This window comes from Phocoena phocoena, chromosome 1 (assembly GCF_963924675.1).
Source record: "Phocoena phocoena chromosome 1, mPhoPho1.1, whole genome shotgun sequence".
NCBI lineage: Eukaryota > Metazoa > Chordata > Mammalia > Artiodactyla > Phocoenidae > Phocoena > Phocoena phocoena.
The window spans coordinates 112,602,238-112,630,056 of NC_089219.1; the positions used below are offsets into that span (position 1 = coordinate 112,602,238).

At 58.4% G+C, this 27,819-nt stretch overlaps 2 protein-coding genes across 3 annotated transcripts; one reads left to right on the top strand and one right to left on the bottom strand.

The window, feature by feature from the left end:
- The first annotated feature begins 291 nt into the window (after positions 1-291).
- On the top strand, positions 292-14,411 carry ZBTB7B (zinc finger and BTB domain containing 7B). 2 transcript variants are annotated; one of them, XM_065891410.1, is made up of 3 exons: positions 292-383; positions 12,105-13,273; positions 13,665-14,411. In XM_065891410.1, the coding sequence occupies exons 2-3, from the start codon at positions 12,111-12,113 to the stop codon at positions 14,128-14,130; spliced, it is 1,629 nt and encodes a 542-aa protein (XP_065747482.1). In that variant the 5' UTR covers positions 292-383; positions 12,105-12,110; the 3' UTR covers positions 14,131-14,411. The 2 variants fall into 2 exon arrangements, with proteins under 2 accessions (XP_065747482.1, XP_065747489.1); XM_065891417.1 differs by lacking the exon at positions 292-383 and adding an exon at positions 8,392-8,481 and having other exon boundaries at positions 13,665-14,130.
- A 1,577-nt stretch (positions 14,412-15,988) lies between these two features.
- DCST2 (DC-STAMP domain containing 2) lies at positions 15,989-27,815 on the bottom strand. The gene is given in 17 exon segments (XM_065892217.1): positions 15,989-16,065; positions 16,068-16,124; positions 16,127-16,203; positions 19,232-19,372; positions 19,478-19,571; positions 19,932-20,059; positions 21,389-21,519; positions 22,165-22,265; positions 22,396-22,563; positions 24,033-24,197; positions 24,936-25,093; positions 25,271-25,484; positions 25,976-26,041; positions 26,368-26,565; positions 26,806-26,907; positions 27,201-27,371; positions 27,548-27,815. Coding segments are annotated over 17 exon segments (2,316 nt in total).
- Between the last annotated feature and the right edge of the window lie 4 nt (positions 27,816-27,819).

The following is a 27,819-nucleotide window of genomic DNA, read 5'->3' on the forward strand; positions in this document are numbered from 1 at the left end:
GGTGAAAAACCAGGAAGTGACAGAGGGTGTTGCTAAGGGTTGGGAGGGGGAGTTTGGGGGGTGGCAGGGGGCGGGGGGAGGGATGGGGGGAAAGCAAGCAGGAGGACAGGTGAGACAGCAGGACAGGTGAGGCGGGCCCTGAGGGGGGGGCGGGTGGGAGCCAGGTGAATGTACGGTTCTCGGCGGCCGGGGGGGGGCGGGCGGCAGGAGGAGGCAGAGGGCTGCGGAGGAGGAGCCCCCCAGCAGAGAGCAGCGAGCCACTGACCGCGGCCTTCTGACCAGGACCGGAGCAGGGCCCCAAGCCCCCGGGCCTGGCGGGGGACGCGCTTCTCCCCACACCCGGAGCTTCAGCAGCTCCAGCCAGCGGACCCAAAGGCAGAGAGGTGAGTGTACCCCACTTTTGTCTCCTGGCTAGAGGTCCCCCATACTCGAGACTGCTGCAGTGTCCTTCGTCCGTCCTGTAAGTGGGACCCCCCCACACACACACACGCACGCAGACCAGATTCCCACCACTCCCCTTCCCTGTGCCTTCCCAACACTCCGGGTCTTTGGAATTGATTTTAACTGGGAGGAAAGGTAGAGAAGGAACTACAGCCGCCCCCAACCCAGGGCGGAGGGTCCCCAGAAACTTTCTCTGCACTTCTGGGATCAGACAGACTGGCGGCTCCGGGATGGAGAGAGGGTGAGGCGGCGCTGAGCGCTCCCCCAGTCTCCTTCGTGACTTTAGGGGGAGACCCCCGACCCGTCCGAGTAGAGGGAATGGAAACGCTGACGGATTCTAACTAGGACAACGCTCCCCCCCCAACTCCGCGCCCCCTGGCGCGGTGGGTTGGACCCGGGCCAATTGCATGGGGGGTGGGGGGAGCACAGGAGGAGCCGCGGCTTGGGGGAAAGTTACCGGCTGGACTATTCGGTTTCTTGCGCTTCCAGAGTCGCGCTCTCTCGCTGGTAGTGGGACTCAGCGACAACCTTCGAGCGAATGCAGAACGACCCCTCTCTCCGCCTCCCCTCAATCCCACTCTCTTCGTTCAGGCTCCAGTACCGCCGCCACCTTTTCAAAGCCAGCTCCGGCCCCCAGAGCCCAAGAGCGAGGGTGGGCGACTGGGAAGAATTCTACCTACTACCCGTCCCCCCACAGGCGCCGGCGCACCTGCCCCTACCCGGAGTGGGGGTCGCTACTGTGTTGTTGTAGAACCTACTCTGAGCGCCGCTGGTAGAGGGCTGCCATTCAAAGGGGTGGGGGGCGCTGCTTTCAATTTCCAGCTTTCTTTCTCTCCTCCCACCCCACCCCAAGTAAGAGAGCGACGTGTCCCGGCCAGAGCGAGGGGGGGCCGGGAGTGGGGGGGCGGCGTGGGCAGCGGGTTGTGCCCGGACACGTGCCTGCCCAGGCGCCCCGGCCCTGCTGGTGTTTGGAGAGAGGGCGGGTCCCCTGCCCCCCGCCCCGCACAACCCCCACGTATCAAAGGGCGGCTGAGACGTGGTGAGACCTCGGGGCGCCCTGGGGGGCGGGGGGCGGGGAGTCTGGGTCCGGAGCAGGGGAGGGGCAGAGGCGCGGGTGCTAGCTGACCCACAGGAAACGAGCGCTGCTGACCTAGTTTGGGACACCGGAAGTGGGTGCTGGGGAGAGGGGGAGACCAGCAGGCTGTCCTGGCTTCCGGGCCAGGTGGAGGGCGTTCTTGAATTGACCCCCACCCGAGTGCCTTGGAGACCCCTAGCTGCAGCTGAGAATGGGAATGAGTCAGCGCAGCTATTCCGCCTTCCCCCAACTTATTCTTGGAGGAGGGAGACAGTTTATCAAGGGGCAGGGGGAGCCAGATTGGGCGGTGAGGGGTTAAACCAGGATGGGAACTGTTTCCTGAGGGTGCATGTGTATAGGGGGGTGAGCCTTGATGATTATGGGGTTGCCTTCTGCTCCCCACACACACACCAACTGGTTTGGTCACCCCTGTACCCTCCTGGCACTGCTGGGAGAGCTGGCATGGAGTGGGCATCAGGTTGGGAGGGGACAGTGGGCATATGGAGTGTTGTGCTGGGCTGGAGAGGGACATATTTGTGACTGAGTTTGGGTAACATTTAGTGTTCCTTCTCAGTGGTGACTGGGGAGAAGGGCAGGGGGCTCCCCCTGGAGCAGCTGATGAAACAAGAAGAAATCTCTGTCAGTGCCTCCTGTCCCTGGCCCTCGGGACCCCGGCTCCCCCAGCGTGCCTCTGTTACGTGGTTGCTGTGGGCACCACACAGCCTGCTGGCACCCCCAGACACTGTCCCCTCCCTTGGGTACCACACCCCCCAACCTTAGCACAGGGGTGAAGAAGGGGTTAATACCACCCGAAGGGGGCTCTGGGGAAGAAAGAAGGCAGTGCCCACTAGGCTCAGGTGTCAAGGAGAGAGGCCTGCTCTAATGGGGTACTCTCATCACTGCTCAGCTCTGGCTGACATGGACCCCAGGGACTGGGAGACAGGTGCTGACCTCTTCCCCCTTCCCCATGGTGCCCCCTGGCACCCAGGGCCCCCAGCTCCTCCTTGGCCTAGTGCCTGCCCAGGGAGGGCGAGGCGGGCAGCGGGGGCTGGGCTAACAATGCACCATCGGGCCCTTTGTGTGCTTGCACTTGGCACCCTGGGGAAGGGTGGGGGAGGGGGCCCAGCGGGCATGGGGGGCGGAGCGCCTCTGGGGTGGGGACAGTGAAGGCTGGGGGAGAAAAGCAGAGAATGAAAGCAGGTGGGGAGGAAAGGGAAGTAGGTCAGATAGGGTGCTGGCCCCTCATTCCAAGTCAAGGCCTAGAGAACCAGCCCCTGATCCTATGGCTGCCCAGATGGCATCATGCTGCCTGAGGCACAGCCTAGTACTGGGCATTTGGGGTCAGAAGTCACTGCCCAGGGGACTGGTCAGATGGAGGAGGCCTGGCCTGGTACTGCCCCCTTCTTGGTGGCTAAGAGACCCAGTTCTGGCCTAAGGCCGAGGTCCCAAGACGGGTAGTGAATGGGCTCCAGGCAGGGCACTGCCCTCTGGTAGAAGCCTCTGGGCCTGCTTCAGGGCTTCCTGCCTCCAGCCTGCTTGGTTCCCTGACCTTCCGAGAGTTAAGACTGCCCTGCCACCAGGCCTTGGGACCTATGCCTGTTTTGGCTTAGGACTGAAGAGGAGGGTGGGGGAGGAAGGTGGGGAAAAGCAGACGGATAGGACCCTGGCATGGGGTGTGCCTGCCCTGGCCTCTTCCCCCTCCTTCTGCTGAGTAAACTCGTGAGTAAACTTGACGTTTTGCCCGGACAGTTTGAAGTTGCCTCGCCGCCCCCCCCTCCACCAGTCCTGCCAACACACAGGCGGCCAGGCGCCAAGGCGGGCCTGGGGGACTGGGGGGAAGGGGTAAGAGCTACTGTTGCCCACCATCAAAGGTCTTGGAGAGGCAAGAATGACCCACCACCCAGCTAGACCCAGGTCTTGGCAAGAGTCTTGGCTGGGGCCTATAAGCATCTGTCCCAGAACCTTGGGGAGCCCAGGGAAAGTGGCCTGGAAGCAGAGCCTCTGCCCACTTCTGACCTCCACCCCCACTAAGAGAGGGCACCCAGCTGCCATCTGGTCCCCTGAGTTGCCACCGTTAATGTTCACAGGCTGCCTGGCACAAGGGGAAGAGCTACCTTTAGCAAATTCCACAGGGACACTGGAAAGGGCTGCCTTCTTCATTCTGTCCCACAGCCTGGGATGGGTGGGAGGCTGGTGGCCTTCCTTGGCATCTTAGCCCTCTCTTCACTGAGGCCTCCCAGTTGCCATGGCCTCAGCCCTAGAGGATGGCATCCTCATTTGCCAGCACAATTCCTTGACCTCACACCTGGGCCTAACCCCATACATGTCTCCTTCCACCATACCCATCAGGCCTGGCCCTAGCCTCCCCCAACCCCTTCCTCTTCCTGCTAGCATCCTAGAACCTAGTCAGCTTTCAGAGCTCTCCAGCCAGCAGATACCTGTGCCAGATCCAGGAGTTGAGGGTGCCCTAGACAAAAGAGGGCTGGTGGCAGGTAAACGGAGCCAGTGACCCCCACAAACACACCAGTCTACTGTTACTTGACATCACTAATTCCTCTTATGCCTCCCCAGACCACCAGAATGGTGCGGAGGCCCAGCAGGGGGAAATGCCTTCCCAGTCCTTGCTGAGCCTCGGAGTGGGGCTCCACCAGGCCCTTGCTTTCGACCTCATGTCTCTGGCTTCAGTTTCCTTCCTGTTTCCACCACTCCCCCCAACTCCTCCCCACCCATATGCCCCTTTCAACAGACATCCTCTCCTCCTTCCTTCCTCCTTTCCTCCCCCTTTGCCTGGGAGGGGGTCCTCTCCCCCCACCATGGACCTCCTGCCTTGTACCTCTTCTAAACACAGTCCCCTTGGAGATTCATAACCAAGTCCTCTGCTCTGCCCTCCCCACCCCATCAGCAAGGCTCTGGGGAAGAGGAGAGCACTGGGCTTCTCAAGGGAACTACAGCTCCCAAGGTACATGCAAAGCAATTGTGGTGCATACTGGGAGTTGTAGTCCTCCTTGATCTCTCAATTTGGTTAAGTCTGGAAATTTTTCTGGATGGGGCTAAAAGTGGACTGGGATGATTTGGAATGTGGGGACCCTCTGCATCCCCCCACCTTGTCCTCACCATCTTGTTCCCACATGACACCATGTACCCATGATTGACATCCATCCCCCCAGCTGAGACATGCTACCCATTCTCACCTGAGGGCCCCACCCAAGAGATGCCCACACCCTGCCCTGCTGCCCCTGGCAGGGGTGAAATGGAGGGGCCCCATGAACTCCCTCCCTGCCCCCTGCCCTCTAGGCTGGTTCCCTCCCTTTATGGGGATCAAAGGGCAGAGAGCAGCCCCGCCCCACTCCCTCACAGGCTGCAGGCACTAGGGCACTCAGGAATATCAGGGACTTTGGTGCCCAAGCAAATGCTTGGGCAGGGGGAATGCCGGGAGGCTGGCGCCTGGTGGCAGGGAGAGACACTGGCCCCCACCTTGGGGAGTAGAGCCTTCAATAACTGCTCATCAAGCTGGCCATAGCCCCCTGGGCTCTCTTTGTGTAGGCCCTAACCCGTGAGCTGCCTCTTGAGGAGATGGCTTGAGAACAGGGTCTTGTGCCTTATCTGTAGGACCTAAGGGCCTGGGCCCGCCTAGCTGGCACCAAGGCACAGGGGTGACCCTCCCCCACCCGAGGCCCACAGTTGGCATGGGGCGCTGGGAGCCAGGGGGGTAGGAGGGAGAGGAGGGCAGGACTGCCAGCATCCTGGTGGGTAGGTGCCAACCGGGCCGGGAGCTGGTGAGGGGCAGCAGGCCAGCGGCATTGAGCCAGCAGCTGTTGGGGGGAAAGGGGAGGGGATATTTTAGGGGGCATTTCTGTGGTGCCCCCTCCCAGCCCAGTAGGACTTGGGATGGCCTAGTGTCTGGGGGACCTAGGGCACACCTCGTTCCAGGAATAAGAGACCCCAGAAGCTGTTTAAGTGGAACTTTGTGGCCCACCCATCTCTGGGCTCAGAGCCCTCCTGAGTTACCCCTCAGGCCCAGGCGGGTCCCACCCAACCAGCCAGGGTGGCAGCAGCTTACGCAAGGGGTGGGGCTAGCTGCTTCCCAGCAGATGCCCCCTCCCGGCTCCTTCCTCTTTCGGTGCCCACAGCTCCCCCCATCTGTCCACCCCCCTCAGGCCAGCTCTGTCCCCCTGATCCTCCTGGCCATTGGGGGCTGGCACAAGTGCTGCCCCCTGGCCTGGTTGGCAGGGGTTGGTGCCCGGGCAAGGAACTGTGGTATGTGAGTGGGTTTGGGGTGAGGCATGGGGAGGGCGGGGTGCTGCCTTGCCCAGCCCCTGAGGGCCCCAGCCCAGTACAGAGTGGGGAGAATTCGGCCAGCTCCCAGGGGTGCTGAGGGACATACTGGGGTCTGGAGGGCCTCCCTGTGTTCCCCTATTATACCATATGCCCTGAGGGGCTAGGACCTAGGCACCTGTCACCCCTGGCACTGCCTGTCCAGGGTTCCCCTCCTCCCGCTTCTGGCCACTGCTGCCTCCTGTCCCCTCCCCTCCCTTCTTCCTTCTCCTGGTCCCACCTCCAGCAGCCTCTCCCATTGCTCCTCCTCACCTCTGTCCTCCTGGACTGTCCCAGCTCCTACCTTTCCTACTGCTCACCTTTTTCCCCTTTTAGGACTGAGAAAGGACAGGCCAGGGTGGATACAGCTGGGGCTTCGGGCACCACAGGCAGAGACTCTAGGCCCTCTCCCACGCTGCCAGGCCTCTGGTAACCCCTCCCTCCATCTGGGGGGAGGGGGACAGCACCCAGAGGGTTAAGGCTGTAGGGGGGAGGGGCTGGGCCAAGTCGTGGGCGGCCCCTTTGAAGGAGGGAGCTGGAGCGGGGAACAGCCACCCTACCTCCCCCCCAGCCCGGCCCTCCCCCACCCCTCCCAACCTGCTCCCCCCAGGGGCCAAGAGGAGTTGCCGGCAAGGCCCCTCAGCGTTCAGGTGAGTAGGCCACACTCTGGCTTGGGAGATCAGGCCCCAGGGGAGGCTTGGAGGCCTAGAATTGGCCAAGGGTCAGAGAAGGACTGAAAAACAGGCTAGGGAGAGGGTGTCTGAACTTCACAGGGGGCAGTTTAGGAACTGAGGGGCTGAGGAGCTGGAGCGTGGGGAAGCTTCTGTGTCTGGGGGACCCAGGAGGACAGGAGAGCAGAAGGGGCCTACGGGAGCCGAGGGGTTGCTGGGCCAGGACAGGAGGTTGGACAGGCTGGCAGGGAGCCGGGCTCCGGGGATCGGGCCGGGGTGTCCTCTGGGGCTGGGGGGCTCAGGTTTCTGCTGGCGGCTTGGCGGGTGTGGGGTTACCAGCCGGCTCAGTTACCCAGCCGGAGACGCTAGACTGGGGGGAGGGGGTGGGCACAGGGCAGACCCTGGCACCCTGTGTGGTCTCCTCAGGCCCTAAGGGTATCTGGCACTGCTCCGGCAGACCCCCGCTGGGAACCCTGATGACCAGGGTCTGTCCAAGTGCACAGTTGCCTGGCCTAGGGTGGGCAGCCTCTGGGGAAAGTCCAGCAGCTCCAGGGCTGGAAATTCTGACGGGCAGAGAGGCCTAGGCTGTCCCCCTCACCCCACCCGACATCCGCTCTCACTGTACCACCCCCTCCCATCTTCCCCAACTGTCCCCCAAAGTTTGGCCCTGTGCTTCATCCAAAATGGGGCCGTGGGTACCTTAAATGTGACCATCTCATGGCAAGACCAGGCCTTGGAGGGCAGGCCTGGCATCTTGATTTAATTCCTCTGCCCCTCTCCACACTGCGCCTGCCTGGGGAGAAGAGAAGGGATGCTCAGAGCAAGATGAAATGGAGGAAGTGAGGAGGCTTGAGCGAGAGAACCAAAAGGGAAAAGAAAGGAGAGGTAGGGATGATTCCTCGGAGGCCTGCGGACATAGACGCGGTAGAGAGGAAGCGGGAGCCTTGCAAGGGCTGAAGGAAGAAAGCAAAGGATGAGTCGCGGAGAGGGGAGACAAGGGTCCGAGAAGGCGGTAAGGGGACAGGAAGAGGCCAAGAAAAGGGGCCAAGAGTGGAGAGGGCCTTGTTCCCAAAGGACAAGAGGGGAAGGCTGGGGAAGACGGAGTTGCCCCCATTCCTTCCTCCGCCATCTTTTATCTCCCTCAGATTTACCCTGATGTGGCCTGAGAGGCTGTGGACTAGGGCAGTTGTCATGGAAAGAAAATGTGGGGGGAAATTGAGGTCTCCCTCCTGTCAGGAGCTGAAGCACCAGGAATTGGGGATTTTGAGGGAGGAGAGGCTTAACCCCCACGGCACCGGGAAGCAGCCAACTCCCCTTGCCTCCTTCCCCCTTCGTGGCTTGCGGTCTCTCTTCCCCGCCTCGGCCCCCAGGAAGTGTGAGTGCTGGGGGTGGTGAGGTTAGGAGGGGGAAGCGGCCTATGGGGGATGGGGAAGGCATGTACTAGCTTGGAGGGGCTGGGGTGGAGAGGGAAGGGCTCCATAAATGCCTAGGGCATCCCTGGGCCAAGGGCCTCTCCTTCAAAGCCATTCCAATCCTCAAGGGGATTCACCTCAACCCCTCACCCTGACTTCCCAACTGGGCAGGCCAGATGGCTTCAGCCCCTGGGCCTCAGAGGCCCTAAGAAGGGGTGAGAGAAGCTGGGGAACTAGGATTCCTGGGTCCCTGAGGACTTTGGACTGGCTGTCCTATTTCCCCACCCCCTTGGTCCAGCCACAGGCCAAAGCCCTGGCTTCGTGCAAACTTAGCTCCAAAAAAACAGGAAGAGAACCTGAGGCTGGAGTTGGGGTGGGGGTTGGAGGGGGGCAGAAAGAGAAAGAAGTAAGGGGGAAGGGTGGCCGGCTAAGGTGGGAAGAGTGTCAGGCCTCTCCATCACCCTGGCAGGAGGTGTCACAGCCTGGTCCTCAACCTCCCTCACCCCACGTTGCTACACCTGGAGAGGACTGGCCAGGTCCCTCTCAGGCTCTCTGGCAGAGCCCAGAGGTGGGGGCCTCCAGGTCTGAGGAGGGGTGGCTCTGTGTGCCTGTGTCTCAGGCCCATATCTATTTTCTCCGCCGCTAATCCTGTTTCCGCCTGCTGCCCCCCACACTAAGCCTTACTCCCCTAATCCCCAGGGTGTAGGGAAGTGGGGCCAGCTTTATTCAGCTGCCCTGTTCAGGGCCTCATATCCCAGCTCTTCAGCTGGCTCGAGCCGGCAGTGTTGGCCCTGGTGCCCCCAGCCCTGCACTGGACAATGCTGGAGGTCAGCACCTGGAAAGAGTTCCAGCCTCCTTTTCCTTCCCATGCCAGGGCCAGTGCCCTCTACCTTTTGGTTTCTTGGTGATGGACACACCTTGGCAGGTGCCCTTGGGCACTGAGGGGTAGGTGATAGGGGCTCCCCCCTTTGCCCCCTCCCACCTTTCTAACCCCAAAGTCTTCCCCCCACCAAAGATGGGGCAAGCTTGACTCAGGGCCCAGTTTCAAGAGAGCTGCCCACCGGCTTGGCCGGTCTAGCAGGCCTGACAGTGAGGGGAGCCTGGGGGGTGGTGGGAAAGTGGGGAGAGATGGGGTGGGGCCCCCAGTTCTTCCCCCTACCAGGCAAACAGACCAAACAGACCTTGCCTGGCTCCCTGGCACAGCTGCCCCCCCAGCCACCACACACGCCCATGCCCACAAGGTCTTAGCAAGAGGGGGCATGCCAGGCTGGGTGGGGACACTTATGGGCGTCGGGGGGCTGGGCCCTCTGGGATACAGAGGTGGGAAGGGTGCCCAAGGTGGGGTGGGCATCCTGGCACCAGTGCCCCACCCTGGCAGAAAGAAGGGGGAAGCCTCCACCCCAGCAACCCCTCCCAGATGATGGGGCTAGGAGTATCCCCTTGGCCTGGTTGGCACCAGCCTAGTTCCAGGTGGCACCTAAGTTAGCATGGGTGCCAGAGCCCTGGGTAAGGGCTAGGGGAGTTTCCCAGAAGCTAGAGAACCATGTGAACACCTCCCCTTTCCACGTGTGTCCTCTGCCTCTCCCTTCCTTTATTGGTACCTCGTGGCCACAGGGTTAGGCCCAACGGGTTAAACACCCACCCCTGCCCGAGCCCTGAGTGAGTTGCATCGTGAACCAGCCAGAGCCTGTGACCTGACAGCGGGGTCAGCCAATCAGCGCACCCGCCACACCAAGTTGCCTCGGAGACGGCCCTGGGGTGGGAGAAGGGAGGCGGGCTTAGCAGCGGGAATGGGTGGGGTGTGGAGGGAAGGAGGGAGAGGGATGGGGTTAGCCACGTGCCTGCGGGTGCCCAGCTCCGGGCCAATGGACATCGAGGACAGCCCCACCCATCCCCCTCAGGAGGGACAGGATTTGCTTGGTCCCAGGAGGGAGCCCACTGCTGCTTGAGTGGCCACTGCTGCTGCCCACCCGATTTTGTTTGTTTCTAAGTCCTGGGGCCATTTGCCTCTTGTACTATTTGTAAAGTACAGGTAGGAGAACCAAAGGAAACTGGGAGTGCTCCCAGACTGCTTGGCCCCTAGGGAGAGAAGTGATTTGGAGACTTAAGGTGGGAAGGGGTGGGCTATCTAAGGGTGTCTGGCTGTGGCTTATGAGCCACATGGGTGCTGCTCACTCATGGCTTCCGCGCAGGCGTTCTGGTGCTGGGACAGGGAGGCAGGCAGAAACAATGCAGTTCTTGTGTCCTCAAGAGGAAACCTGTAGCCCTTGACTCCTCCAACCCCCCCTCCCAAAATCTTCCCTGTCAATGGCCAACACTGAGCAGCTGTTGGGAGTGGCAGAGAAGACACTGACAAAATGTCAGTGGGACTTGCCCTAAGGATCATCTAGGTCAGTCTTTAATTTTACAGATGAGGAAACAGGCCTCCGCAGGAAAGGAAGTGACTGGTCCAAGGTCATATAGCTAGTAGTAACCTGACTTCCTGGGGTGATTTGAGGGAGGGAGACAGACTTGTTTCCCAGCAGAGACCATCTGTGTAGTGGAATCTGCCTCTAGGTGAGTCCTTGTTTCTCCTTGCCAAGGCCAGAACATTTATTGAGCCCCTACTGTGTGTGTTAAGGCGTTGTGCCACCCACGGTCTCATTTAACCTTCACCACAGCCCTAGGAGTCAGGTGGAATGATCCCATATTAGAGATGAGGAAAGAGGTCCAGAGATTAAATCACTTGTTTAAGGTCACAGAGCTAATCAGCTGCAGACTGAGGATTCAAACTCAAGCCTGGATGACTCCAGAGCCCAGCTCTTTCCAGGCCCCAACTCTGTCTCCAGTTGCTCCAGACCCACCAAATGTCAGGGCTGAAGGGCTGAGCCCATGGGGCATCCATTCCCAGCCCCTCCTTGTACAGTGAGGAAATTGAAGCACAGAGAGAAATGACTTGCCCAAGGTCATTCAGCAAGATAGCAGCAGAATACTTATAAAGATGTTAAAAAATAATAATAAATAAATATTAATGGTATGGTTAAAAAAAAGATAGTAGCAGAGCCAGGACTTAAAGCAGATCTCCCCACTTCCAGGCCAGACTCCCTCTACTACCCCACCCCTCCCCTCCCCTCCACCAGCCTCGGGATTGCTGGCAGCTCTGCACCTTCTGTGGCTCTGCCTTGGAGGGGAAAGCATAGAGGATGAAAGATGGTCCTCTGGAGAGGGGGTACTCTCCTGACTGGATGGGAATGGGGAGGGAGAGGTGGTGGTGGTAGCCCAGTGGGGGAGGGGTGGGACTGGAACTTGGCCTATTGGCAGTGGGAGAGGGGGCGGGGACGATGCTTATCGGTGCGGGGCAGGAAGCACCCGCGCCAGCCAGCGACACCCCAGCAAAGGGTGGCTGCTCCTTGGCCCCATGGGGGAGGGGAGGATGTGGGGGGAGGGATGCTGGGAGCTGTGTTTCCCTTTTGGCCTCTAGAAGGGGGGATCTAGAAGGGGAGATGAACTTTTAGTGGATGGGTCAGGAGGAGGAGGAGGGTGCTGGGAAGCCACCTCTCAGGTTTGCATAGTGTTTTACTGTACACCAAATGCTTTAGGGAGATAACATAAGTTAAAGCACCTGACCTTGCCTTGAACAGTCCTTGGCGCAATGTGAATCTGAACTCTCTCATTGGCCTCTCTCTGGGCTGAGAGGAGGTTCCATCACAAAGGCTGTTACCCCACTTTTCAGATGACTGAGGCTGGCTGCCAGAGCCACCCAGAGTCCTTCAGCCAATTCTTCATGAAGCCTGAACCAGAACCCAGGCATCCTTTCTCCCAGTCCAGTGCTTCTTCCAAAGGGATGGGGAATGGGGCAGGTGAAGCAGACGGGTCTCTAGGAAAGGCCAGAAAGGCAGGGCTCCTGCTCTCACAGAGGCAGAATAGTGCACAGTGCTTAGTAACACGGACTCTGGGCCCATCGCCTGGCTTTGAACCTCTTCTGCACTTAACATAGAAAGTCGCTTCACCTGTCTGCACCTCAGGTTCCTGTCTGTGAAATGAATGATAACTGTTACTTTAGAAGGTTGTGGAAGATGAAGTGGGTGTTAAGTACTTAGAAGACCGTCTAAGTAGTCTGTAGTCACCTGGCCAACTTTGGTATATATCCCTTCCCTGGACCACCTTGCAGGGCTGAGCGCTCTTAACCTCCCTCTCTACTTGACTCTGCAGGAGAAGATGGGGAGCCCCGAGGACGACCTGATCGGGATTCCATTCCCAGACCACAGCAGTGAGCTCCTGAGCTGCCTCAATGAGCAGCGCCAGCTGGGCCACCTATGTGACCTCACCATCCGGACACAGGGCCTTGAATACCGTACCCACCGGGCTGTGCTGGCTGCCTGCAGCCACTACTTCAAGAAGCTCTTCACTGAGGGCGGTGGCGGGGCGGTCCTGAGCGCTGGGGGCGGCGGGGCGGCTGCCGGGGGAGCAGGGGCCGGCGTGTGTGAGCTGGACTTTGTGGGGCCGGAGGCACTGGGTGCCCTGCTCGAGTTTGCCTATACAGCCACACTGACCACCAGCAGCGCCAACATGCCGGCAGTGCTCCAGGCTGCGCGGCTGCTGGAGATCCCGTGTGTCATCGCTGCCTGCATGGAGATTCTGCAGGGGAGCGGACTAGAAGCTCCCAGCCCTGACGAGGACGACTGTGAGCGAGCTCGCCAGTACCTGGAGGCCTTCGCCACAGCCACAGCTTCAGCCTCGGGAGTTCCCAACGGTGAAGACAGCCCTCCACAGGTGCCCCTCCCACCGCCGCCGCCGCCGCCCCCTCGGCCTGTCGCCCGCCGCAGCCGCAAGCCACGAAAAGCTTTCCTGCAGACCAAGGGGGCCCGGGCAAACCACCTAGTGCCTGAAGTGCCCACAGCGCCCACCCATCCCTTGACCTACGAGGAGGAGGAGGAGGCGGCAGGCAGAGTGGGCAGCAGCGGGGGCAGTAGGCTGGGGGACAGCTACAGCCCTCCCACAGGGACTGCCTCACCCCGTGAGGGGCCCCTGAGCTATGAGGCCTATGAGGGTGAGGAAGAAGAGGAGGAGCTGGCATATCCCCCGGCCTATGGGCTGGCGCAGGGTGGCGGGCCCCCGCTGTCCCCAGAGGAGCTGGGCTCAGATGAGGATGCCATCGATCCTGACCTGATGGCCTACCTGAGTTCCCTACACCAGGACACCCTGGCACCAGGCCTAGATGGCCAGGACAAGCTAGTGCGCAAACGCCGCTCCCAGATGCCCCAGGAGTGCCCGGTCTGCCACAAGATCATCCACGGGGCTGGCAAACTGCCACGCCACATGAGGACCCATACTGGTGAGAAGCCCTTCGCCTGTGAAGTCTGCGGTGTCCGTTTCACCCGGTGAGCACCAGTGGGGAAGGGGTGCAGCAGGGGCCATGTCGAGGGGGAGGGAGGAAGGGATTATGAGACCCGAGGTATGGAGGCAGGTGATCCTGGAGGGACTGGGGTGGTGATGCCCAGGGTGAGGAGAGAGACCAGATGAGGGAGACCAGGAGAAAGAAAGTCAAGGGAGGTAGGTCTGGGGCATGAAAGATGTGGCTGTGCTGGAGGCAGAGTGGGTGGTGGCCGGGCCCAGTTAAGCTGCAGGCACGTCAGCAAGGGTCTCCTGGGGCAGTAATAGGGAAATGAATGGTGGGGGACGGGAGTGGGACGAGGCCTGGGAACCCGGCCAGGATGACCCAGGGATCGCATCCTGAACCGTTTCCTTGCCCCTCCCCCTTGCCTGTGCCAGGAATGACAAGCTGAAGATCCACATGAGGAAGCACACAGGAGAGCGCCCCTACTCATGCTCGCACTGCCCAGCCCGCTTCCTGCACAGCTATGACCTCAAGAACCACATGCACCTGCACACAGGGGACCGGCCCTATGAGTGCCACCTGTGCCACAAGGCTTTCGCCAAGGAGGACCACTTGCAGCGCCACCTCAAAGGCCAGAACTGCCTGGAGGTGCGCACCCGGCGGCGCCGCAAGGACGATGCGCCCCCTCACTACCCCCTGCCCTCTGCCGCCACCCCGACCCCTGCTGGCCTCGACCTCTCCAATGGCCACTTGGACAACTTCCGACTCTCTCTGGCTCGATTCTGGGAGGAGCCAGCCCCTACTGGGCCCCCAGTCTCCACCCCGGGGCCCCCTGATGACGATGAGGAGGAGGGGGCACCCACCACACCTCAGGCTGAAGGTGCCATGGAGTCCTCTTAAAGAGGGACGAGTGGCCGAGCTGGAGCAGCACGGGGCCGGGACGCCCATGCTGAGCAGCGGGAGTGTGCCGCAGACGGCGCTGGGGTCCGGGCACTGAGCCTCCCTGGCATCGGAAATTGGGCCCTTCCCTCAGAGCTCTCATTCCAGTTCCAAGCTGAGAAGGTTTTGGGGCAGAGGCTCCCCAGATTGGGGTGCTCTCCCAAGGAGTGATACATACGATATTATGTATATATTTACAGCTCCATTGTAAAGGTGGGGTCCCTGTCCCCAGCTGCTCCTGGGGAGTAGAAGCAATAATGTATTTCTGATTTGTGGGGTCCCTCTTCGGCTATGCGGGTTTCTAGGGGGTGGGGGGCTTGGGACCAAAGCCTTGCCCTGCCCCCATGCCCCTTGGGGTTTTGGCTGTGTAAGGGGGTGAAGGACTGCCCCTCCCTTTCGAGACCCCTCCTTCCTGGTTTCTGTTCCCTTTTCCTGGCAGTGAATTATGCAAAGGGGGGCGGCAAAGGAAGGGTAAGTGGGGGAAAGCAAGGTAGAAGCTTGAAAGACTGGGGGACTGGGCCTGTAAGGAAGGAGCCATCCTAGTCCCCCTCCGCCCTGCTCCCAGCGCTGAGTCATGGGGTCCTGGAGAAGGGGGCGGGGTGGCCTGATTGGTTCGCCCGCCCCTGGGGGCAGCGGGAGGGGCCCCGCCCAACTACGGGAGCTGCTGCTGGTTCTCCTCCCCTCCCCTCCCCTCCCCAGTCGCTGGGCAGGGAATGTCTTGTTCCCGCCGCTCCCTCCCCGGGGCCAGAGGGCAGGGCGGGCCGGGCGGTGGCCTACCCTCTTCTCCTCCTCCCCGCCCAGGTGCAAGCCGGAGCCGCCGACACTGCTGCCGCCCCTGACTCACGCCGCCCCCGGGCTGGCGCGGTGCAGGGTGTGGGACAGGGTGAGGGGTTGGGGGCAGCCTTGCGGAGAACGGGCGAGCCGGCGCCATCTGGCGGCTGTGCCCTGCGCGGGCGAGCGCCCCTGGCGGCCACTTCCAGCGAGCCGTCTTCTCTCAGCCTCCACCACCCCAGCTGGTGAGCGGCGCCCCCTTGCCAAGGCCGGGGCAAATAGCTTCTTGCTTGGCCGCAAGGAAGGTGGGCTGCGGACCTGTGGGAAAGGGATCCTTTCCCCAGACCCTTGCCAGCTGGGCTTCCTTTTGGGTCGGGGAGAGTAATCCCCTTACTCTACCCTTAGGATTGAATCCACCCCCGGTCTGTACATAGCCTTTTCTGTTGGTCTTGTTGAAATCTAGTTTCAGATTTTTAACTACCCAATTATGCTGGGGGTGGGGGTATCTCCTCCCCACCTTCCTTGCTGGGTGCTGGACCCCATTCTGCCTGGGCTCTGCCTTGCACTATTTACCCTCCCTGGCCTGGCGGCTCTTCCCCTTCCTTAAACGGGGCAGGTTCAGGGGCCCGGTGCTCTCCCGCCCCCCCCATGCACCCCCATGCCCATTTGCACAGCTGCCCAGGTACCCCCAATAGTGGGGGGGGTCACAGGGAGGGGGTAGCGGGACCAGTCCTTGTATCTATTTAAAAAGTGATGATGTAATATATTGGGGTAGGGGGAGGTCGGGTTGCCCTGGGCCTCGTCTTAGCATTTCAGGTGATGGGAGAGCCCAGGGCTGAGGAGACCTGGGGCCTAGCCCCAGGGAGTGAGGACAATGTGGCCTCCCCCCTCCCCCCTTGCGGCTTCTCCACTCAGTGCCTTACGGGGTGGGGGGGAGGCAATCCCCCCTCTCCTGTTCCCCTCCCCTTGCCCTGCCCCCCACCTCGGGTGTAAGTGACAGGAAGAAATAATAATTTAAGATTCACACTTGTGTCCACCTTTGGTTTCTTTATTTTGGAGATAGGTGGGAGGGATGGGGAGGAGAGGGAAATGAGAGACAGAGGGACTGGGGTTCTGAAGCAGGGAAGGGGCTGCTTTGGGGGCAGAGGATTTCTGAGGTGGTCAGGAGGGCTGAGGGGGCATGGTATGCTGACAGACTGGGCCTCACGTGGGCGCTGCTACCTGTGCCTCCTCTTCCAAGGCCCCTTTTCCTCATCCAGGTCACTAGCTAGGAGAGAAAGGGGGGTGGCCCAGTCACCAACATTCTGTTTTCACAGGTGCATTCCTGCCTCCTGCCCCTGCCCCATCTGTTCAGATTTGGCTTCTGTTATCTACCAGCCACTGCTGCTCTCACAGGCCCCCCCCCCCCCCGCCCCAAGGCAAACCAGCTCATGGCTGTAGATAGCTTCTGAATTTAGGCTGAGAGATGAGTGGGCAGCGATTTGCCCAAGGTCATGTGGGTAGTAAGGGCAGAACCAGCAGTGACCTTGGGAATAATAGCTGCTCAAGGCTCAAGCTATCCTCTCTGGCGACCCAGCTTTTAACTTCACTGAGCCCTCTGGAACCTCTAAAAATAAAACTTTGCTTCCCCTTCAACCCCTCAACTCATTACTACTTCCAGTGCCCCATTCGCCCTGGAATGTGACCACTGGAAAGTTTTCTTTGCAGTCCTCCCGAGTGGAGGTTGCTTGCCTTTCTCAAACTCGGCAGGCCTGTGGCGTATTGCAAAGCCCCTGGCTGCCATGGCAGCTACACCCCTGGGCTGCGGCTCTCCCCAGGCCTCGCAGACACCCTGCCATACCCATCCAGGTGCTGGTACCAGACTTGGGCTGTTGGCGAGGCCCAGCCGCCTCCTCACTAGTGGGCGGACTCTTCCAACACTCTGGCCTTTCAGTCCTCAACCTCCTTGGCCATAAAGACCTTCACCTCTGCTCCCACTCGGACCTCATCCTCAACCTTGGCCACTCTCTTCATTTATCCCCGAATTCTTCCCAGGCGTGGCCCATCCTCAGTGTCCCTCCTGGCCTCTGCTCTAACACCCCCATCGAGACATAGACCTAGGACTGCCCCCTGGGGTCTCAGTACCTTCTCTTCCCCAAAGTCAGTCATCTCAGACACTCTTGACTAAAGACACCCCAATTCTCTCCCCATCTTATCCTCCTGACCTGACCAGAAAAAACCTTCAACCCTGGAATCCTGTTCATGGCTACCACATTTGCTTGAAAAAAACCGCATAACCAAGCGTGCTGGAGTCGGTCATTACACGTTATGGTTTTCAACTTCATCTGAGCCTGTAATGCTACCTGGAAATCTCTTAACCTCCCCCGCTGGCTCCTTTGCACAGTCCCCAAGGCAGATATTTCAGCCTCCACCACCCACTCCTTGAAACTTTTATTCCACTCCCAGACCCCTTCTTTGCTGTCTTAGCAGGTGTGCTTGCCTCCTACCCCCGCCCCCCACCCTCCCTGAGAAGAGCAAGGCCACCAGACTGGAGCAGGCTCGGCTCTGCTCAGAGGAACATACCCTCTCCCCTCCTGCCTCAGGCGAACCCGCTCCTATTTGAGGCCACCCTGTTCACCTGGCCTTAGATCCCATCTCTCTGGCATCCCTCTCTCTTCAGCGCTCTCTTTTTCACCTCTGAAATGCTCAAATCTCCCTATACTTGGATAAAGAAAAATCCTTTAGGTTCCCTTCAAGCTATTCTTTTGTGGTACGCGGGCCTCTCACTGCTGTGGCCTCTCCCGTTACGGAGCACAGGCTCCGGACGCGCAGGCTCAGCGGCCATGGCTCACGGGCCCAGCCGCTCCGCGGGATGTGGGATCTTCCCGGACCGGGGCACGAACCCGTGTCCCCTGCATCGGCAGGCGGACTCTCAACCACTGCACCACCAGGGAAGCCCCAAGCTACTCTTTTGTTCTATGAAGCTAACTCCCTCCTCTTTACCATCAAGCTTCCTTTTTTTTAACTACAGCAGGTATATTAAAAAGAAAAAGAATTCTCAGACTTCTTGCAACAGTGACACAGAGCTGCATACCACATTTCTGTTTCTGAGTCTTCTCTACCAGTCACCGCCCCTCAACCCATTAAGACTGGTGTTGGCCTTCCCCACACCATGAGAAATGTTCCCACAAGCCACACCAAGGATCTCTCAACTGCCAAATTCAATGGCCAATCTTCAGGCTTCATCCTGCTTGATCATCTCACAGCGTTTGATATGCTTGGCTCTCTGTTCCTGAGCCTCTCTCCTCCTTGGCTTGTGATTGAGCCCCTCAGAGTTCTGTCCCTGTCCCCTACTCTCCTGCCCTGCCCTCTGCCAGGGTGATCTAGCTCATCCTCTCTCTTACAGTCTCTAAGTCAACACCCGCCACCACCACCACCAAAAGACACCTCTGGCCCAGAGCCCTGCCCTTTTCTAACTGTCCCCTGGGCATCTCCCGCTGGATTCCCTACAGATACCTCAAAGGTCTCGAACTGGGCCATTCCTCTTTCTGCAGAACCTGTTTCTCCTCCTGCCTGTGTAACACCGCCCAGTCCCAAGCATAAACTCCCTGTCATTCTCAGCACCTCAATCCTGAGGCCATCACCAACTTTTCCTGAGATAAGACAGCCTCCTCTCTGGTCTCCCTGTTCCTGCCCAGCCTCCATTCTGCCTCCTTAGCTTACTGTCCTAAAAGACAAATATGATTATATCACTCTCTGACTGAGGATCTTCAGATGGCAAAGTGAGGCCCTCTCCCACCTCTCCCTGCCTCATCTCCCAGCATGCTCTGCGGTCTCCACCCGGCCACACATACACATCTCCCTTAGCTCCGCCCACCCCAGAGCACCCACACACCTCCTAAATGTCTCACGTTCTCCAAACTCACACACAAAAGCCTCGCCCTGGAATGCTCTCCTCCACTCCTCAGCCTAACAAACCCCCAGGGTGCCCCCAAACCCACCTCTTTTTTCACTTCTTCTATGAAGCCTTCATTAATATCTCCCCATCCCAGATTGGTTGTTCTGTCCTCTGTGCTGCCCAGAGCCTGCTTCACTCCTTGATCGGGGCGCTCTCCACATTTGTCACTGATCTATTTGATGTCACTCTCCCCCACCATTTGGTGGGCACCTCCAGGGCAAGCCTCCCTTCCCTCCCCTCCCATTACCTCCATCTCCAGCTCTAGCAGAGCACCAGGCACCCAAGAAGCCCTTGGTAAATGTGACAGAACATCTTAGGCCTCCCAGGCCCCAACTCCTTCAGCTTTCTGCTCACCTGAGTTCGGAGCTGGAATCCGATAAGAGGGGCCTGCCCAGCGTTTCTTGGAGCCATTGCTGCAGTAACACTTCCTGCTCAGGACCCTTTCTGCGAGCTGCCGCCAGCCATAGGCGGGGGCCGTCCTCATCACTGGAGTCCCTGGAGAAGCCTCCCGTCTCAGTAGCCCACAGAGGTCCTGGGGGAGGGGTGGCTGCTCCCACTGCCCCCACAGACTCCGGCCACCCCATGTCACTGGAGACTCACAGCTCCAGGTCCAGCTCCTCCTGGTAGGAGAGGGGAGACGCACACACGGAGCAGGTGTTGTCCAGGAGGCGAAAGCAGGTGAGACAGAAGAGACCTGGAGAGGCCCGGAGGAAAGGAGGTAAACTTGTATCCCCGCAACCACTGTGCTCCCCAGCTTTCAACCCTTGCCTCCCCGACCCCACCCTTGGGAGGACCATCCTCATCAAGCGGTGCACACTAGGGAGTTGCTGCAACGCCACTTGCATATAAATTCTATTTGCACCGGAGGATTAAGGCTCACAGAGAAAATGAGCTACCTGAGGGTTCTGTGTAAATGAGGACATGCATAGTAATGAAGGGAGGGGTACAAAAGGTAAGGTACAGGAGAAGTCCATAAAAGAAGGACAACAGCTGATTGTCATATGCAAATGTGGTGAGTCCCAGAAGGGAGAGGCATACTCCCCAGAAGTCTCACCTCGGCAGCCTGGGGTACTGCAGGACACCGAATTCTCTGTGTCCCCCTTATCCTGGGGCTGCCCGCAGCCCAGGCAGTAGGCCTGGTGCTGCCTAGAGTGGCTGATAAACGGAGCCAGGCAGGAGCACCTGAGGAGAGGGGTCCCAGACACTAAGCAGGCCAGCCCAATATATCCAGACAAAAATGTAATTCAAAAAGATACATACACCCCTGGGACTTCCCTGGTGGTGCAGTGGTTAAGAATCTGCCTGCCAGTGCAGGGGACATGGGTTCGAGCCCTGGTCTGGGAAGATCCCACATGCCATGGAGCAACTAAGCTGGTGTGTCACAACTACTGAGACTGTGCTCTAGAGCCCGTGAGCCACAACTACTGAGCCTGCAAGCCACAACTACTGAAGCCTGCGCGCCTAGAGCCCCTGCTCCACAACAAGAGAAGCCACAGCAATGAGAAGCTCGCACACTGCAGCAAAGAGTAGCCCCCACTCGCCGCAACTAGAGAAAGCCTGTGTGCAGCAATGAAGACCCAATGTAGCCAAAAATTAATTAATTAATTTAAAAGATACATGCACCTCTATGTTCATAGCAGCACTATTCACAATAGCCAAGACATGGAAACAACCTAAATTTCCAAGGACAGATGAATGGATAAAGAAGATGTGGTACATATATACAATGGAATACTACTCAGCCATAAAAAAGAATGAAATAATGCCATTTGCAGCAATATGGATGGACTTAGACATTATCATACTAAGTGAAGTAAGTCAGAAAGAGAAATACTATGTGATATGGCTTATACATGATATCTAAAATATGACACAAATGAACTTTTATGAAACAGAAACAGACTCACAGACATGTGGTTGCCAAAAGGGAGGGGGGTGAGGGAGGGATGGAGTGGGAGTTTGGGGTTAGCAGATGCAAACTATTATATATAGAATGGATAAACAACCAGGTCCTACTGTATAGCACAGGGAACTATATTCAATGTCCTGTGATAAACCATAAAGGAAAAGAATATATATTAAAAAAGAGTTTATGTGTGTGTGTGGCTGAATCACTTTGCTATACAGCAGAAATTAACACAACATTGTAAATCAACTATATTTCAATTTTAAAATTAATTAATTTTTTAGAAAAAGCAGGCCAGCCCAGCCAGCATAACTAACACTTGTCTTCTCTAGCACCACCCTCCAAACCAAGGGTAGCGCTTCCTGTAGGCAAACCTCCATCCCTCTGACTATAGCAACAACATCTCTGCTTCCTGTCCTCCTCCTTTCACTCCCCACCCTTAAGAATTCTCATCCCCAATCCATTCATGCATGAATGCCATGGAATGAGCACTGTCTTCAAACAAACCTCTGGACACCTAGGAAGGACAGTGATCCATTCTGACCTCTGGCTCTTTTTCTACCCCCTCTCACTCCACTTCATATAAGGAAGGACAGTGGGCTCACCGCCTGGCCAGCACCTGGAGGACACTCATGTGGCCCTGGTCAGCTGCCCGTCTCCTCACCGATCGGTGCAGGGCAGGCAAAAGCTTGGTTCGGCGGCTCAGAAGTACATTGTAGAGGTAGGAGATCCTCTCCTGCTGGAGGGGAGGTCAAGGAAGGGGTCCCCTTGATCTTGTTTCTTCTACCCGGAATGCCCTCTGCTCCCGCCTCACTCCCTACCTTTGCCTTCTGTCCAACTCCTATGAATCCCTCTAGGCTTGGCTCAATGCCCCTTCCTGGGGGAAGACTTTGGGACTTTCCTAGGTGGATTCACCCATTCCCTACTCTGGATTTCCATAGCACTTTATTCATTCCTTAATAAAAACACTTTTTTCATTGTAACATCTGGTTAAAAGACTGTCCGGCCTGCCTCAAGACTGTGTCTGGTTCACCTTGGCATCCTTGAGGCCAGCACGGTAACTGGCATACGGTAGATGCTCAGTGAGTGAGACATAAATGAGTAAACAAATGGTGAGTTTCCATTCACACCTCAACATGTTAACATGGCTCCTGTCCCACCAGGGTTTTAACAAAACTTTGGAGGCAAGCTTTGTCTCATAAAGCCTTGCCCCAAGAGGCACCATTTCTGCCATCTGCAGTCCAGATCATTTGCTTTGGGGTTCAACCAGAGGAGAGAGAGCTGGGCTGCTGAAGGCCTCTTAACTCCCCCAAACCAAGACAGACAGCCATGAGCTTAGCAGCCTGGGGAGGGGGGCAGGAACTGGCCACGGACCCCTCACCTGCTCCCGGGATGGGTAGTAGGAGGCACAGATGACCCGCCGCAGGCGGCTGACATAGCTGCCGAACAAAGTGACGAAGAAGCACAGGCCATACATGACACCTGGGGGCACAGCAGACACAGTAAGCCACTGCTAGAGGGCACGAGGTGCCAGCCACGCTCACCCTCAGCAGTCTGTGCCTCCTTCCCTGAATGGTGTCTATTCCCCCAGTGCCCTCAGGGGTGTGGATACCGATGACTATGTAACCAGTGGTGTTGGGCTCCGAGGGACGCAGGAGGCAGCGCTGGGACAAGATGGTGATGTTGCCTTGCTGCAGGACATCAAATGCCGACACCAGGTCGCGGTAAATCTTCCCAGTAGAGCCAGTGCCTTCCACAGTTATGGATATTAGCACAGGGCCTGGCACCAAGACACTGTGTGAGGGATGCTCTTGGCAGCTGCCCACTCCACCATGCCGGAAAGGCCATACTTTCTGGAGGGTGGAGAGTGGAGAGTGCAGGGCATAGAGATGGCCCCCAGGCCCTCAGCCAGGGGCCTTGGACACCCTAGGCACTCTCATGGTGCCCTGGGGCTTAACATCAGCCCTTGGCACCTAGGACTGGCTCCATGGTCCAGAGCTGGCTGGCACTGGTGCCTGGTCTGCCTTCCCAGGCTACCAGATTTGAAATGACCTTAATGGTGAGTGAGTCCATCCCCTGACTCTGTGACCACCCAGAAGCATTTATTTTAAAGCATTTGCCTGGGGGAGGAAAGGATTGGGAGTTTGGGATTAGCAGATGCAAACTATTATATATAGAATGGATAAACAAGGTCCTACTGTATAGCACTGGGAACTATATTCAATATCCTGGGATAAACCATAATGGAAAAGAATAGGAAAAATAATATATATATTATGCATAACTGAATCACTTTTCTGTACAGCAGAAATTAACACAACATTGTAAGTCAACTATACTTCAATAAAATTAAAAATTAAAATTAAAAAGAAAAGAAGCATTTGCTCAGCATTGACTGTGTAGTGGGTACTGAACTAAGTGTTTTATGCATTGTTTTGGGGTTTTTTGTTTTTTGTTTTTTTTTGGCTGCATTGGGTCTTCGTTGCTGCGTGTGGGCTTTCTCTAGTTGCAGCGAGCGGGGGCCACTCTTCGTTGCAGTGCGCGGGCTTCTCATTGCGGTGGCTTCTCTTTGTTGTGGAGCACGGGCTCTAGGCGCGCGGGCTTCAGTAGTTGTAGCATGTGGGCTCAGTAGTTGTGGCTTGTGGGCTCTAGAGTGCAGGCTCAGTAGTTGCGGCGCACAGGCTTAGTTGCTCTGCGGCACATGGATCTTCCCAGACCAGGGCTCGAACTCATGTCCCCTGCGCTGGCAGGCGGACTCTCAACCACTGTGCCACCAGGGAAGTCCCATGTTCTGGGTATTTTTTTTTTTAACTTTTTCTGTTGGGCCTCTGGTATACAGGATTAGATTAATTCTATTCTGTGGTTTGTGGCACACACTCAGTCAAAGGTCCGCCAGCCACTTAGCACATGTGGTCTCATTTACTCCTTACAGCCACCCAGAGAGGTTGCTACCATGATTGTGTCATAGTTCAGATGAGGAAACTGAAGGTCTGGGAGGTTCAGCAAGGTTGCTCAAGGTCACCACCTGGTAAAGGACACTACTGAGATTTGAACCCAGGCCAGTCTGACTTTAGAGCTTGTGTTTTTAGCTATTCTGTTATGGTATAATCTTGAACTGGACACAGGGGTTACCAGGCAGAGGATAGAGCTGGAGGAGTGGCAATGCCAGGGGCTGGTAAGTATGAGTGACATGGGGACATTCAGGCAATCCCCCAGGACTGAGGAAGCTAAGGAGGTTCAGGCACTCACTGCGGGCCACGATCTCCCCCTGCAGCTGGTACCGGGCCAGGTCCAGGACCCAGAAGATGGCATAGTCCAAGAAGACCAGGAGGAAAATGAGGAGGAGGTGCCGGATTAGGTGGAAGGTTGCTATGATGTAGAAAATCTGCTCCCACTGGGACAAGAAGATGGAGCCTGGGTAGGGGAGAGCTGGTCAGGACGACGCTCCCCAGTTTTCCCACCCACCAGAACCCAGCTCCTACAGAGATATCCCTCCTGGAGGCGGCTCCTGCCCCTGATCAAGCTGGAGCCTGTCTGCTCATCTGGAAGATGTAGAAGCTGTGAGGACCCCTGGGCAAAGGTGGGAAGCACTCTTTGTGGGCAGGGGCACCGTGGCTAGAGGTGCGGGCCTAGCATCTCTACCTGGGCCTGGTGGCCTATTTCCAGTCTCTAGGAATCCTCTCTCCTGAGGCATCCTTGATACCTTTACCTGGCCCCCCACTTCACAGACAGCACTGCCCACCCCGCCCAGCTGCATCACCTCCATATCAGCAGAGGCACACTTCCTGCTCGCCACCCTGCCCCCCACCAAAAGCCTCCCCAACTTCACTTCCCTTGCTCCATATCCACTCCCTACCCATCCTTCCCTCCGTCCTGACATCCAGGGTGCTCCCAGAAGCATCATCTTCCCCTTCTCTCTCTGTCTGCGTGCTCTGAGGGACCCTACTTTCCCCTTTCAGACTGAGGGCTCCCCAAAGACAGGGTTGTGTCTCCCCCCAGCCGGAAATTTCCATCAGCTCTGGCCTGTCTCCCCTACCTCTTGTCCTGCCCTGAGCCTGGCCTGTGCATGGCACTCCTGGGCAGGGCAGTAGGGTTGGGGGAATCCCTGGCCTCCCTTAAGGGTCCCTGTCTCCGGGTCCTCAGGGCCCTCACCCGGCTGGATGTAGTGTCTGGCCTCACGGGCACTGAGTGGCAGCACCGTGGGCAATCCCGCCATGGAGCGGACATTATCCATGTGCAGGAATCGGCTGGTGATGTAGAAGTTGTCGAAACTGTCCCAGTTCAGGTAGCGGTACCGGTAACACAGGGCTCTGGTGGGCCACACGTGAGGCCCCTAAGCACCCCCCGACCACACCCCCCAGGGCAGGGCACCCGCTCCCGCCCCCAACCCTGCCCCCAAACTCCAGCCTCCCAGGATGCCATGGGCATGGGCTGGCCCCCCAGCAGCCCTAGCTCTCCGCCCTCACACCCGTCTTCCATCCCCTCACTGGAGGTAGAGAAACACGAGCAGCAGAGGCGTGGTGTAGCCCATCAGAGCCAGGGCCTCTCGGACGCGGTACAGCTTCATGCCGACAGCTTCGTGGAGGTCCAGAGCCACCTGGGACAGGCTCCGAGAGGCATTGAGATCCACAGAGAAGTGGTGGGTGGCTGTCATGTTGAACTCGAACTCGTGACGCACCTGGTTAATCAACCTCCTCACGGCTGAGGTGCGCGGGTCCAGGGGAGAGGCAAGCAAGGAGAGTTAGGACGGGGTCGGGCTGCGCTCGGGAGGGGCCCGGTCAGCCCAGGGGTCCCACGGCTCACAGGCCGGCCGGGAACCCTCAATGTTGGGACCTACAGTGGACTGAGGAGGGGACAAAGTCTCCACAGTCTATGCCCCTGCCGCTGCCTGCCTAGCACCAGCCTTACGTCTCCACAACGAACATCTCAACGACCTGCTGCGGGGGCAGGGGACCCTGCTTCTCTCCCCAGCTCCCGCTCTCAAGTCAGGCTTTGAGGAAGCACCTCCTCTTCTCTGGGCCCCAATTTCCTAATCTGTACAGCATGGACACTGGCCTGGGTAACCTCTTGAGGTCCTTTCCTGCATTTTCATTCATGGTCTGGGAGCACTCCTGGGCTGGCACATCCTGGGAGGAGGGAGGGAGACCTCTCAGGAGCAGCACATGCAGCAGGGCCACGAGGGGATCACTCACGGGTGACGATGCTCTCACGCAGGAAGGTTTGGATGTACCCGGGGATGATGCAGAAAACCTGGGCCACTGAGAGCCGAGACCGAGTGTCAGCAGGGGCAGAGACACACAGCCTGCCTCTCCCACCTCCAGGGACCTTGCTCTCACAGGGCCCCCTGACTTTTCACTCTTCCTACTAGTCTCCACACTGGCTCAAAACATTTTGGCTTCTCCTTATTACCCCACCCTCTACATTGGTTCCTCCCTATCTGCCCCCACCCGATCCCACAAAGGGCGCATCATCCTTATTGGTCCCGTATTTATTGCCCCCCATTGGGCCCCTGGGCCCACCCTCCCACCTGACCCCTACATTTGCCGGGCCCCCAATCCTGCCGGCGAGCCCCTGGCTCTCTCACCACTGGCAAGTCCACAGAGCATCAGCTTGAAGGGCATGAGCACAAAACACAGGTGGTAGGCTTGTGGTATGACCTGCATGCAGCTGTCCTTGGCGTCATCGAAGACCCGAGCACACTTCAAGTAAGGGTTGCCCAGCTCCGAGTTGCATACATCGCCGATGTGCAGGAGCCAGTACCACACGTTCCGCAGGGCCCTGGCTGGGGATGGCTGCGGGGCTGGTACCCAGGAGTCCTGCAGCACCTTCTCGGGGGGTGGGTGGGGAACACCAGGACAGCACCCAGAGCTGGAGAGGCTCATGGTCAGGGGCCTGGCTGTGCTATATCCAGTGGGAAATAGTCAACACCCAGGCGGGGCCCAAAAAGTCCTGGACGGGGTGTGAGGGTGAGGAGACTGGGTGAATTTTGACCCTCCACAAACAGACATGTTAATGTACTAACCTATGTGCTTCACGCCATCCATGATTGACCGGAAGAACTTTCGGACCTGGTCAGCCACCTCCTTGGCCTTCTGGGCAATGGCTTTAATCTTGTTCAGGGCACCTGAGAGGTGGGGGCAGGGGTACTGTCGGAACTCCTCTGGGGGCTGGTTCTCACCATTGCCATGGAGTAGGGAGTGGAGGGGGCCTGCCACTCGGGAAATGGGCAGCCTGGATGCTTGGGTCTGGGAAATAGTTCATCTGGCGGTGGAGCAGGCCAGAGAGCGAGGGTCAGGGGGTCTAACAGGGTGCTTTGAGGTTAGGACCCAGGACCAATGGAGAGGAATGAAGCCAGAGGACTGTAGAATGTGCAGGACGAGGGGGAACTTGTGGGTCTGTGGAGATGGGCGGCCTTACTGACGAGGGGCTGCCTGGCCCTCTCCAGCACTTCGGCGGTCTGGTTCAGGGCCAGTTCTGCCCCACAGGCCACAGCCTCGCTGGCCCGGGTGAAGTTGCGCAGGGTGTTGGCACAAGGCCCTTGCAATACCAACCCAAAGGTAACCACCAATAGCAGTGTCCGGCCCTGCTCTGGGGAGAGAGCTCCCTCAGAACCAGGCCCCCAGCCTGACACACGGCGGCATATACCATACAAGTGCCTTATAGAAGCCTTGAGAGTACTTCCCTCAACCGCCCTCTCCCTCAAGATCCCTCCTGCCCCAGCCCCTGCCCCAGGGCCCACCCCTTCCACTGGGTGCCAAGCTTACTGGAGAAGGCCTGGGGCAGCAACAGGAGGACGGTGACTCGGACCTGGCGGGAGAATCCCATGCCCAGACTAAGGAAGGTGGCCAAAGTGAGGGTGCCCACCAGGCAGCCCCAGGGGTTGTGCCCTTCCACCAGCAGCTCCAGGAGCCCATAGGCTGTGGCCAAGGACAAGCCCAGGATAAAGGCCCCCGTGCTGCGGACCACGGCCCGCGCCATGCTCGGCTCCTCTGCCCCCAAGGGGTGCACAGCATCCTTCATGACTTTGGGCATGGCT

Excerpts from the sequence above, each read along its gene's own strand:
- ZBTB7B (XM_065891410.1), top strand. The coding sequence starts at position 12,111 with ATGGGGAGCCCCGAGGACGACCTGATCGGGATTCCATTCCCAGACCAC. Across the intron at positions 13,274-13,664 it reads TGCGGTGTCCGTTTCACCCG|GAATGACAAGCTGAAGATCC; the intron begins GTGAGCACCAGT and ends TGCCTGTGCCAG.